This window comes from Sapajus apella, unplaced genomic scaffold, assembly GCF_009761245.1.
Source record: "Sapajus apella isolate SASKATOON/1434 unplaced genomic scaffold, GSC_monkey_1.0 scaffold28, whole genome shotgun sequence".
NCBI classification, from domain to species: domain Eukaryota; kingdom Metazoa; phylum Chordata; class Mammalia; order Primates; family Cebidae; genus Sapajus; species Sapajus apella.
The window spans coordinates 12,292,809-12,306,856 of NW_022436968.1; the positions used below are offsets into that span (position 1 = coordinate 12,292,809).

General features: G+C 36.7%; 1 protein-coding gene across 1 annotated transcript in view; it reads right to left on the bottom strand.

The window, feature by feature from the left end:
- Positions 1-1,016: 1,016 nt before the first annotated feature.
- The window catches only part of DNAJC10 (DnaJ heat shock protein family (Hsp40) member C10), a 56,486-nt gene continuing 43,454 nt past the window's right edge, over positions 1,017-14,048 (bottom strand). The window contains exons 19-24 of the mRNA XM_032292748.1: positions 11,932-12,065; positions 10,927-10,980; positions 10,511-10,658; positions 7,011-7,130; positions 4,919-5,023; positions 1,017-2,552 (exon numbers count right to left, since the gene is read on the bottom strand). Coding sequence (XP_032148639.1) covers positions 2,541-2,552; positions 4,919-5,023; positions 7,011-7,130; positions 10,511-10,658; positions 10,927-10,980; positions 11,932-12,065 — 573 coding nt within the window. The 3' untranslated portion in view covers positions 1,017-2,540. The remainder of the gene's footprint in view (positions 2,553-4,918; positions 5,024-7,010; positions 7,131-10,510; positions 10,659-10,926; positions 10,981-11,931; positions 12,066-14,048) is intronic.

Sequence of the window (14,048 nt, forward strand, 5' to 3'; positions counted from 1 at the left end):
AAAGCTATGAAAGACCTAAATAAAATGTGAGAAATTATAAAAGACAAACATCATTTATGCCCAAAACACAATTTGTTTATTAGAGATGGGGTCTTGCTATGTTGTTCAGGCTGGATTAGAAATCCTGAGCCCAAGCAATCCCTCCTGTCTCAGCCTCCCAAGTAGATGGGACTACAGGCACACACCACCATACCTGGCTGTATGCCACATACTTTAAATGGACCTAATTTCCAAGGCTGGCTGCCTGATAGAATGTGCTCTGGTCAGCTAGAATTGGTACCATGTTAGTTAGGGTCAGCTGCAAACAAAAATGCTGTTGCTGAGAGAAATGGCAAATTATACTTGGTACTCCTTAGAGGTGCTCGATCCACTGCATCAGTACAGTCATTAAAAGCTAAATTTGCCAGCTGTTTTTGAAAGACTCAATAACACTGATATGACTATATAAGATAACCTTGATGTATGTCACTTTATGATACACATTACTTAACATGACTCCCAGAGGGCCCTGGCTTAGAGCTGATTCCAAAGGCACATAGCTCAGGTCAAATTATAGGGCACAAAATATTTACTGTTTTATTTACTGCCTAAAATATTTCTCAACTAATAAGTGCAGGAAACTTATTTATAGGTAGTGATGTAAGCACCTTATGAGTTCAGTGATAAAACTGAGAATTACAGACAGTTGGGAGATGGGGACCATGTCTTCGATTCCTTTTGTATACTCCTCAGTGTCCAGTGCGGTGATATGCACATAGCCAGTACATTTTAGTAAATATTTACCCAAGTAAGAGTTCTTTAGGCATTACATTTTGGAATTCTTATAGAAACAAGCCAATTTGGTAGAACTTTTAGGCTTTAAAAATTTGAGAATAAAAGCCTCTTGCTATTACTGATATTAATTCAAAAAGCTGGTGTTAAGTGTGAGAAGTGGTGACAGTTCTATATATGCCCACAGGCATACAGCAGAATCCACACAGAGTTGAGTATACAGTAGAGAAAAAGATGGGAGAATATGAAGAACAAACTCTATTTTAATATTAATTATGGCTATAATCACTTTTATGAGGAAATACTGGAGAGCAGGGTAAAGTGATATTGAAAAGAAAAAAAAAAAACTCTTCCAAACACAATAAAGCATATTCTAACAGGTTTTTGAAAAAAACTGCATGTTTTTAAATTCACTGTCCTCTTTTGATTGATTGAATTTTTACCATTCTACACACTCTGAATTATAACTAAACAGCTACATGTTACTGACAAATTTGTGATTCTTTGAGTCTAAACAACACAGAAATAAACAATCCCTTTCCCAGATTTATATACTTGATTTTCTTATAAAAATAACTTTAGTTATTATGTCAATATTTATCTGAAAAAGGCAGCTCTCTGACAGTAAACTAGTAACTGGAATAACTACAGTATCATAAGCCACAATAAAACAAACCTGCGAAATAATTTTTCCTATTTGAATAATAAATATATTGGACAGGAGTGAAAAACCAAAACTATGGGGAAAAAAAACCAATACAAATAAAGGAATACAGGTCAAAACAAAGTTCAAAAGGCAAATATGTAAATATTAGAAAGATGCCTCAAAAATCAATTATCGGTGGGAAAATTTCTATGAAAACAATTTCAGAAAAATACATGAACACATGTATCCTTGAAATGTAAAACTCTAAATACTTGATAGTATATTTAGGATACTCTACAATGCCCAGTAATTGCTATAATTTTTTTCCCTCAGCTTTTCCTGGATGATATGGCAAGCTACAGAATTTGAGCACTGACTGTTGCTCAAATTTGTATACTTACTGTGTGTGCATATACTGTTGCACTGTTTCCCAGCTGTGAAAAATTAAAAGCATTTTTTCAACCTTTAAGATGAAAACAAAACAATGAACAATCTCTTCATCATAATATAGCATAACAGGGTATGTTTACTTTGCCACATCATGAATGTTTTTAAAACAAAATATAAACGTATGCTCAGAGATAGCATTTTTAGGAGAACAAGTGACCAAAAACCATTACCTCTTTTCAGGCCAGCCAAAAAAATGGGAAGTGAAAGTGCACTTTATACAATGTAGACATTTAAGTAGATAATAGCACAGCAGACTCATGTTCCAGCCAGCCACATGAAACATCATGAGCACATAGTGAAAGAAGGCAATCTATGGTCAATGGACTGAATCTGGCCTAGTTTTGTGTGGCTCTAAGCTTAGAATGGTTTTAATATTTTTTAAAGAGCTGTTAAAAAAAAAATAACAGAATAAATGATGACTCAATTCTTGTTCTCATGTATATATTATAGCCTGCAAAGTCTAAACTACTTATAATCTGGCCCTTTACAGAAAAAGTTTGCAGACCCTTTTTTTTTTTTTTTTACACCAGTGCTGTAGGTAATTATGGCAGTACAATTCCAAGTCCAAGATACTGTTCATTTATTCCCATCATAAATGTAACATTCTAAATAGGTGTCTTCTGATGTCATTTGTCAGAATTTCTTTTAAATTTTTTCTTCATCTTCAATATCATCAAAGTTCATCCTACAATAATGTAAAGGTGACAGAGAAAGGAGAAAGTATGAGTTTGTAATGTTAAAAACAAGGTAAAATACCACAAACCAACATTTTACTTTTTCAGAAATACTCAATATTCTTATGTAATGAATCATGACATGAAACATACTCTGCCAAAACATAACAATGAAAAAGAAAAAATTATCTGAGTGCTTACCTGCCCACAGCAGATATTACTAACCACATAGGTTTATATAATTTCAAGCATATTTGGTATGCTCTTTAACTTAATTTCAGTTATAATCTAGATTATGACAATTTAAAAATTTCAAATATTTAACCTGAGATAAAAGTTATACATTTCAAAATAAAATATCTTGAGAAAACTAATATAGCAAAACACTAGAAAAACATGTTTGTTCAGTGGAACCATGAAAATACAGACTCATAATTCTTTCCTACCTTTTAGATTTGTAAAAAATATTCTTGAAATAATTTGTAAGGTTTTTGTCTATTGGGGTGTGCAGTTCTGAACTGTATTACAGTAGAACCTATATTCTAATACGGTGTTACAAAGCCAGGCTTCTCTAGTCCTTTCCAGGGGCTGAGCTGTTTTGTCCTTCTTTTGCTTCATAGGGAAAGAATCCAAGATACCTCATGTGATTGATTAAATTCCACTTTAAAAGCACTCCAGGCCAGGAGCGGTGGCTCACGCCTGTAATCCCCGCACTTTGGGAGGCCGAGGCGGGTGGATCACGAGGTCAAGAGATCGAGACCATCCTGGTCAACATGGTGAAACCCCGTCTCTACTAAAACTACAAAAAATCAGCTGGACATGGTGGTGCATGCCTGTAATCCCAGCTCCTCAGGAGGCTGAGGCAGGAGAATTGCCTGAACCCAGGAGGCGGAGGTTGTGGTGAGCCGAGATCGCGCCATTGCACTCCAGCCTGGGTAACAAGAGTGAAACTCTGTCTCAAAAAAAAAAACCAAAAAAACAAAAACCAAAAGCACTCCAACATTCATAGACTTTGTTCTCTTTTTAAGTATGACCTACAGTAACAGATTTGAAAAAGGTAAAACTGAACTGCCTTCTGAAGAGTAGTAGGAAAGAGGTTGTCCTACTTCTTGACAGACTAAGGTTTCAAAGAGGGGCCAAGACAAATATGAGTTTCAATACATCTTGATTAAACCAAGAACAAAAGAAAATTTGCTATCCAAAATGTGTTATGAGGCTCCAGTACACTTATTCCTTGTTAGGAATAAATGCTTTACTTAAATTGGAAAAAATTTAAATAATTTATGACCACAGTCACTGTTTTTTTTTTAAATGGCTTTATTACTGTTTTTTTTTAAATGGCTTTATTGAGACATATTTCACATACCATAAAACTCCCACAGTTAAAGGAGTTCTGTGGCTTTTGGTATATTCAGAGTTGTCCAACTACCATTACAACCTAATTTTAAAACATTTTTGATATTCCCCAAATAAACTTCTTACTACCTATTAGCACTTAACCCATTTCTGCTCTCTTTTCCATCCTACTCCACTTCAGCCCCAGGCAACCATTAATCTACATTCTGTCTCTATGGATTAATCTATTCTAGATGTTTTACATGAATAGTATTATCTAATATCTTGGCTTTGTGACTGGCTTCATTCACTAAGCATTTTTCTTTTCTTTTTTTTTTTTTTTTTGAGACGGAGTTTCCCTCTTGTTACCCAGGCTGGAGTGCAATGGCGTGATCTCGGCTCACTGCAACCTCTGCCTCCTGGGTTCAGGCAATTCTCCTGCCTCAGCCTCCTGAGTAGCTGGGATTACAGGCATGCGCCACCATGCCCAGCTATGTTTTGTATTTTTAGTAGAGATGGGGTTTCACCATGTCGACCAGGATGGTCTCGATCTCTTGACCTCGTGATCCACCCGCCTCGGCCTCCCAAAGTGCTGGGATTACAGGCTTGAGCCACTGCGCCCGGCCACTAAGCATTTTTTAAAGATCATCCATGTTGTAGCATAAGATCAGTACTTCGTTTCTTTTACGGCTGAAAATATTCTACTGTATAGATAGACCACATCTCATTTATCTGTCAGCTGATAGACATTTGATTTCATTCTTTTTTGCTATTATGAATGATACTGCTATGAACGTTTGTACACATGTTTTTGCATGGACCAGAGTCACTATTTTTGGTAAGTGGTTTTACTTGTCCAATTTTTAAAAAGCAACTCAGTGTCTAGGCTACATTTTGATTGTCGTATTTCCCAAAGTAGAATTTTCAGCTACCTTACTATTTTTTGATGCCTTATTTTGCTTGTCTATGGATACATGTAATGTATTGGAAAAATAAATTTTGCTAACTTTTGCCAAAAGTCAACTCTAGGCTTAGTCCTTACCTTACTCCTCTTGCCTTCATTTTGGAGAGTTTCCAATTTTTCCTTTATTAAGGCAGCGATTGCTTTTGCATCTCTGGTATTTATTTGCTCTTCTCGAAAATTTCTCTAAAATTAAAAACACTTGTTATCTTTTAAGTATTTAATCAAAACATAACATTTCCACCTAAGAAATTTGATTAAATATGCTTTCAAGTTCTTTTGTTCCAAAACTTGAAGCGTTTGAAATTCAAATTTCTTTTCTTGAAGGGAACAATGCTGCAAAAGCAGTTAACCCATAATGTACCTAAAATAAATACTAATAATAGTGTTATGGAAACTTTGTCAAGAAAAGAAAAAAAAGCATCGACTCCAAAAGTCTCAAACCATCGAAACTGTACAAGAAAAGATGTTCCCAGAAAACTGAACTCATTTCACTCTAATACAATAATTAGCACTGCTAACCATGACCAACAACAATATTGGAAAGCAACATGTATCTCCTAGTTTTCATCTGCCCACAGCAGGAAGGTGGCTGAAAGGCAGGTGAAGGAACAGATCAGTATATCCTGACCTGCTTATTTGGATCTGGAGCCATCTGTTTTCTTACTCTTGGTGTGAACCCTAATCCCCAAACTTTGAGCTAGAATTTTGGTTTGTGTGTAACTGCCCACCTGGTTTGTATTTCTCTTTACTCCAACTGTTATTCTACTTTGGCCTTCCTGTCTGGCCTCAATGGCTGAATGCCACCCTTGCCTTTCAATTTAGACAGGGATGTTTGGTTCCTAATTTTGTCCCCTGGACTCCTCTGGACACATGGTAACATCTTTTCAAACAGCTCTGTCTATGGTATGGTTAACTCTTGTGACTGATCATTATATTGATACTTCTCTGATATTATTTGAAGAAGACCCCTATTTACGTCACCCATCTCTCTGTTGTTCTGAAAACTGGGAAACAGAACTGTTGATTGAAAGAAATGAAGACTTAGGTTCTGGTATAAACTGCCTTTCACCTCCATCAAATTCTGCTTGCGCTAGATTGTTCTTAACACAGAGACAGATTCTTGACAGATCAAAAACTTTCACTGAAAAATCTAGATGTGTGGTAATTCTAGATTTCTGAAATTCATCATCCAATTTCTTAATTTAGACCTACCTCTCTCAAAATATAATGCCAATAAACATTAGATCTTAACCTAATTCTCCCTCAAAAAGTATAAAACTATTTTAAATTATCTTTTCAATGTTTTACCAGAAAACATGAGTACATGGCAAATACTTTGGTTTATCATTGTTTTTTCCTCCCTGCCAAAGTGAGCTCATTACTTTGAAACTTAGTAAAATAAGTTATTTTATATTTTACTAAGTTATTGTATTTATATTCAGTATACTGAATAGAAATACAGCAAGGAAATATTATTCCAAGCAGCAGTGTGTATTATAGAGTGTTCTTAGTGACCTCAACAGTCACCATAACTTTTCATAGAAAGAAAATTACCTTGAATTCCACCATCCAAAGATAATCACTAATAATACTGTTATGTCTCTTTTTAGTAGTTTTAATATTCATTAGCATAAAAATGTTAAGGCATCTGAGTCTGTATCAACTATGACACAAAAAAACCTTTTAAGGCTGGGCGTGGTGGCTCAAGCCTGTAATCCCAGCACTGTGGGAGGCCGAGGCGGGTGGATTACAAGGTCAAGAGATCGAGACCATCCTGGTCAACATGGTGAAACCCTGTCTCTACTAAAAATACAAAAAATTAGCTGGGCATGGTGGCGCGTGCCTGTAATCCCAGCGACTCAGGAGGCTGGGGCAGGAGAACTGCCTGAACCCGGGAGGCGGACGTTGCGGTGAGCCGAGATCACGCCATTGCACTCCAGCCTGGGTAACAAGAGCGAAACTCCATCTCAAAAAAAAAAAACCTTTTAAGGTCGCTTAGTGTACATGTAAGTTTCAAAAACTTTTATCAGTAATAATGTAATAAATATAAAAAAATGACAGGGAGCAGAAAATAGAAAAAAACAAAAACAAAAACATTACTCAGACTAAAACACATCTTTTGAGCTTGGTCTACTACTAAGGGAAGGAACAGAAGAAAGCCTGGACATACCTTTGCTCTTTCATAGAAATAAAATTTAACAGTTGGATAGGCTCTAATACCAGCTTTCTGGCATGTCTGAGCATAAGCCTGACAGTCTACTTTTCCAGCTTTCACTTTTCCTTTAATCATCTGAAAAAGAAAAATACAGTTTGCCATTTTCTCTTTGGCAACAACAAAGCAATAGGACATAAAATATTTTGAATCTAAGAATTTATTTAAAAAACTTTAATTCTTCCTATTCAAACAAGATTATTTCCAAGCTATCCCTTTAAGCCCCTGTTCACCTAGCACCACCTTTCCCTCCTTTGCCTTATCAAGAAAACTGAGCGGCTTTATCCTGAAATGTTTCAATTTCTTCCTGCTACCCACACCTGGCACATCACATCATAAACATGTTTGTTTCTATTCTTTCTTCCTTTCATTGGGGGTGTGCTGTGGTAGGACTCTTTGGGCATTCTTTGTCTTGTGAAGGCTGACTACTCCACCTGTATTCTCCAGTCCCTCCCTGTCAGAACGCATATTCTCCAGTGAAGATGTATGTAATCACAGAAGGATTCCCTCCTGGATTACAATGGTTCCTCTACCATCATGCTTCTCATGCTTGCTATCTCTCTCTTTTTTTTTTTTTTTTTTTTTTTTTTTTTCCTGAGCAGCAGTCTACTCTTTCACTGCTTCCCCATTGTCTGCTTATTTGGCAATATTAGTCTGGCTTCTGTGCTTACTGCTTTTTCCACTGAAACTGCTGTGAGTTCACCAGTGACCATCTGATCAAACTAGGCACTTTTTGGTCTTTTTATTGGGTAACTGATATTTATTGCTGACGGCTCAGTACTGATGGAAGTATAATCTGCTTAACAATCTCAGAAGGACTGTGCAAGGCTGACCACTCCTTTTCTTAGCATTTATCATTACTCTCTCTTGGCTTTCATACCCCTCTGACTGTTCTTCCTTTTTCCAGTATGAGGATCTCCTTAACCTGCCCCTCGTTATAATATCCAATCTGAGTTCCATCTTTCATCAATAATCTTTTCATTCTGAACAGTTGCCCAGGGTGGTTTTACATGTCTATATGCTGATGTACCCCAATCTATCTCTATTTCATTTCTAACTACTGGCCTGCTTTGGGTGAATGCCACATAAGCACCTAAACACAGTATGTCCCCCGAACCCACTCTTACTCCTGTTGTATTTATTCATTCAGTTCAAGCCCAAAACTAGGCTTATCCAGACTCCTCTCTAACCTTCATCTATCACATTCAATTTTATTTATTCTTATTTCTCTTTTGTATTTGTCTCCTTCTTTCTATCACACTGCCCTAATCCTAGTTAAAGTTATCACCTCTCACGTTGGGACAATTAAAGTATCTTTGCTGCCTCAAGTTACATCCCCAAGGAAGGGGTACACTAATACGCAGACTAACTTGTGTTAGGGCACAAGCATGTAGGCAGGCAGACATACAGACACACGGATACTGAAAGTAAGAAAAATGTAGAAATGTTATTTTCATAAGTTTCTATATCATTTACAAAATGTTTAATTGTTTATTTTTATTTCCAGTTACTTATGAGATGACACTATACTGTTTTTGGTGCTCTAAACATCTTTCTCTGGCATCATTGACATCCTTCTGCCCATGTTTCAGCTTCATTCTAATTTTACTACAGCAATTATATTACTTAGATTTATTTGTATTTTCTCTTTCCACTAGATTAAAATCTCCTTAAAGACATGGAATTTCTTTCTTTTCATTTTCTTTTTATTTCATTGGAATTAGTTATGTAGCCCTACTATTTAGCATAACTGCTTTTCACTTGGTGCTTAAAATTTGTTGAATGAGTGATCTTTTTCATGTTTAATAATCTAGATACAATACAGAGTTGCATTACAAAGTTTATAACTAAGCAAAGTTTTTAGTACATGAGAAATGGAGTAAAACAATTATTACAGAAGGAAGCATAAGAGAAAATGACTAGAAAAAATGGAAAGAATAAACCTCTTATCTTATGGACCAGCTGATAACAAAAATAATCTTTTATAGCTAATAAGACCTTTAAAATCCCTCTGCTAAAAAATTCCCAGGGTCTGGGATTCTAAGCTTTAGTGTGAACTGGTAGAACTGGTGCTGACTTTCTCATTCTAGTTGAGTGTTTTATACCAACCACTAGTGGCAAGATTTCCTTGTGTTAGGTAGGCAAGAAAGCTATCAATCTAGATTAAGTCACTAATAAGACTGTTACGTTGAAAGAAACACCAAAAACTCAGACTGGATTGAGGGTATGTATTCAGGTTAATTTTATGTAAGTATTTAGTGAATTAGGCCCTGGGGATATAAAGATAAATAAAACATGGAACTTGCCCTCCAGAAGAGGCAAGCCATTTACAAAGGAAGATGGACAACGCTGTACCAAAAGCAAACAAAACCACCCAATCAAACAAACAGAAAACCCAAAATTGCTACAACTAAATATTTCCATTGGTATGCAGCTCCTTCTATATCAGTATACTTGATAACATATCCAGGTGACATTGATTAACTGAGAAGGGCAGAGAATATAGAAGTGCCATCAGAGCTGAGTTTTGTAGGAGGAGAAGAAAAAAATACAGATGACCAAGTTAAGGACAGAGCATTTTAGAGAGAGGGAGTGGCATGTAAATAAGGATACATGTTCAGAGAACCCGGAGTACTCTGTTACACCTGAAATCTAAGGTGTGAAGTGGACAACAGAGAAGAGCTCATATCAGACAGCTGAAGTCAATGTATGTGTATTAAGAAACTTAGCAAGCCACAGAGGGAAATATTTCAGAAGATGACTAGGGCAGCACTGACAAAAGTGGACTGGTAGTATGAGACTATAGCTGACTCTTGAACAACAAAGGCTTGAACTGTGTTGAACTGCTTGAACTGGGAATTTTTTTTTTTCAAGCAATTGCAGATGGAAAATAGAGTATTCATAGGATGTGAAACCCTGTATACAGCGGGCCCACTGTGAGACCTGAGCATGCACAGATTTTGCTATGGAATGCAGGGTTCCTGGAACCAATACCCTGAGTATACCAAGGGAAAACTGTATTTCAAAGGCAAATATGGTTAAGTTTAGGCAAGAGATGATAAAGGGTTGAAGATATAGGCTAGCAGTAGAGATGAGTAAGAGATGCCATTTCAAATACATTTAGGAGATAGAACTGACAGATTCTAGTGACTGCCTGGAGGGTAACAGGGTACTGGGGTGGGGAAGAGGAAGTAGACAAGAGAGAGAAGAGAGAAGTTTCTGGCTTTTACGACTAGGTAGATGATGATGTCTACCAAGACAGAGAAGATGTCAGCTAAAAGCTTTAACAAAGAAAGATGGAATCTACTACAACGATTACAGTCATAGAAATATAATAATTATTTTTAAAATTAGAGGAAACACAAGAAAAAAACCTAAAAATTATGCATTTAGAATGTTTTATCTAATTATTAAAACATGAATGTGGCTACAAATTATTTAAGATAGATAAGACTTACCCTAGCCAAGAGCTCAAACTCTGGAGCAAAATTCTGGCAAGGTCCACACCAAGGAGCATAGAAATCAACCACCCAGTGATTTTTCCCCTGTAGAACTTTTTCACTGAAAGTCTGGGGTGTTAGATCTGTGGATACTTGAGGTAAAAATCTGTGGGAAAGGATCAAAATCATTTTTAATTTTATAAAACCAAAGCAAACATCTAAAATGTAATAATATTATACGACTTTCTAAGTTAAAAATGGTATCAAGGAATGTCAATATAATAAAATACAGTATTATCTTGGTAAATATAATCCTTTACTAAGTAATTTAAAATGCTAGAAACTTACCCACAGTAAATTTAACTACTGACATAAAAGGGGGGTAAATAGCTTTGAATCTATTTTATACAATGATATATATTTTAATTACTCACCCTAGACCCCAGACTCTCAGGGAATAAGCATCCCTATTCCAACCATTGTAACTGCTGAGAGAAGAAAAAATATTAGTTTTAAAAAACAATCTTATTGTCGCAATTTAAAAAATAAGTTACATTGATTGATTTCATCTGGCATCTCTCTTCTCAGATATACCTAGCTACAAATTCTGGTTACAAGGCTTCATAAATGTATTTTTCTCTAGTCTTGATATCTTTGTGCCCTACACAGCCCAGAACGTCTAGCTGTCTATTGGACATCTCCTGTAGACCTACGGGAATCACAAAACTCAGAATGTCCAAGGTTTTAGTTTCTGAATCTTTATTCAAGTTATTACTATCTGTCAAATTCCTACCCATTTTTAAAGATACATGTCAAAAACTACCTACAAAATGCAGCCTTTCATAATTTTGTCACAGTTCTAATTCTTTCCTCCCTTGAAATCCATGGCTCATTTTTACTTCTTTAAGAACATTCATTGTATCTACCTTACACTTGAGTTTTCTACCTGAAATACCATATGGTGTTGTGGAAACAGCATGCGCTTTGAGACAGACTTGGATTCAAACCCCAGCTTAGCAGCCGTGTGACTTGGGGACGTTATATGAGCCTTAGGTAACTCCAAGACCTTAGATTCTAAGGTCTGATAATCACAGTTTACCTCTCTGTAATAGAAGAAAGGGTAGTAATTCCTAGTTTACCGAGTATATGTGAGGATTATTGGAAATAATATGAGTAAAATATCTAATATAGTAAGGACTTAATAAATGCTAGCTCTTCCTTTCCTTATCTTTTTGTCTAGACTATAAGCTCTATGAACCATGAGACTGTTGAATACGCTAGTGTAATCTCCTGAAATGCTCATTAACACACTGTCTTTATATAGTGGGCTCCCAATTAATATTTGTTGGGTTAACTTTTATTTTGTTCAGGTAACTTAACTGTTAAGTGTATAATTAAATAATTATAATAAATGCCTTCAAATATGAGAGACTACTTACTGATATTGATAAGCTCTATTTGACTTTGGGGGATAAAATCTTATCTCAGGGTATCTTTGAACATTTTCCTGGGCACAAAAAGAATGATACTGTTGGCAATCTATACTGCCCACATTGATCAGTCCAGTTAATGTCTGTAAAAGAAAAAAAGGATTATTTTCATAACTTTTTACATATGTTTACAATAAAGAAATAAGCATTATATTATCATAATGAAATAGTTCTATTATTTATCAGTGACTTTTACTCAATAAAAATGGATAAGGGTTTAACACATAATAAACCATTTATACTAATGAATTTGTAATCTAATTTTATAATTAAGTACTTACTAAAATTATTGCAGATTAAACAATTTACTTCATCTATCTGTTACATGAGAAAAACTATTTCTAAAATTCAAAGTGCTAGCAACTAATGGAAGTCTTTGCAGTATTTCAAAGAATTACTCTTCCCAATGAAGACAAGCACTGTAGGTGTCTAATACATTATATTGAATCACACCTGAACTTAAAAACTTTTTTTTTTTTTTTTTTTTTTGAGACAGAGTTTCACTCATGTTACCCAGGCTGGAGTGCAATGGCGCGATCTCGGCTCACCGCAACCTCCGCCTCCCGGGTTCAGGCAATTCTCCTGCCTCAGCCTCCTGAGTAGCTGAGTTTCACTCATGTTACCCGGGCTGGAGTGCAATGGCGCGATCTCGGCTCACCGCAACCTCCGCCTCCCGGGTTCAGGCAATTCTCCTGCCTCAGCCTCCTGAGTAGCTGGGATTACAGGCACGCACCACCATGCCCAGCTAATTTTTTGTATTTTTAGTAGAGACGGGGTTTCACCATGTTGACCAGGATGGTCTCGATCTCTTGACCTCATGATCCACCCACCTTGGCCTCCCAAAGTGCTGGGATTACAGGCTTGAGCCACCGTGCCCGGCCTAATGAACTTAAAAACTTTATTGAAAAGAGCACAAAAATATGAAATCCTAAATGTGAAGATACTAGAAATCACTTTAACTTTGATTTATTTTTTATCTTGTAAATACACGTGAACCAGTAATTGCATTTTCCATTCTGGTATTGAAGCAATTTGTTTCCAGTCTTTTACAACTTAAAACACTGTGCCTGTATTTAGGAAATTTTCTAAATACACACGCTGAAGGCTTTTTTTTTTTTCTTCTAGGTCCTATAATATGTGAGGAAGTGATATCTTTAAGCTCTAAAAACAAAGCTGTAAAAAAAGTAGAAAAAATTTAAACAAAAAAATGAGGTAGGCCGGGCGCGGTGGCTCAAGCCTGTAATCCCAGCACTTCGGGAGGCCGAGGCGGGTGGATCACAAGGTCAAGAGATCGAGACCATCCTGGTCAACATGGTGAAACCCCGTCTCTACTAAAAATACAAAAACTTAGCTGGGCATGGTGGTGCGTGACTGTAATCCCAGCTACTCAGGAGGCTGAGGCAGGAGAATTGCCTGAACCCGGGAGGCGGAGGTTGCGGTGAGCCGAGATCGTGCCATTGCACTCCAGCCTGGGCAACCTGAGTGAAAAACCCCTTAAAAAAAAAAAAATCAGACTCAAAAAAAAAAAAAAAAGGTAAATTTTTGGGTTGTTGCTGTCAACAATTTAGTCAAAAGGACCAGGTGTACTGGGCATGGTGGCTCATGCTTGTAATTCCAGCACTTTGAAAGGCCAAGGTAGGCAGATTATTTGAGGCCATGAGAGTTCAAGACCAGCCTGGCCAACATGGCAAAACCCTGTCTCTATTAAAAATACAAAAATTTGGCTGGGCATGGTGGCTCATGCCTGTAATTCAAGCACTTTGGAGGCCAAGGCGGGCGGATCACCTGATGTCAGTAGTTCAAGACCAGCCTGACCAACATGGTGAAACCCCGTCTTTAAAAAAAACAATGTAAAAAGAAAAAAAATACAAAAATTGGCCAGGCCTGGTGGGACACACCTATAACCGCAGCTACCTGGGTGGCTGAGGTTGCAGTGAACCGAAATCATGCCATTGCACTCCAGAGACTCTGTCCCTCACTGACCAAAAAACACAAAGCGTACCAAATGCCACACACACAAAAAGAGTGGCTATACCATTCACATACCAGACAGAAACAGAGCTGGA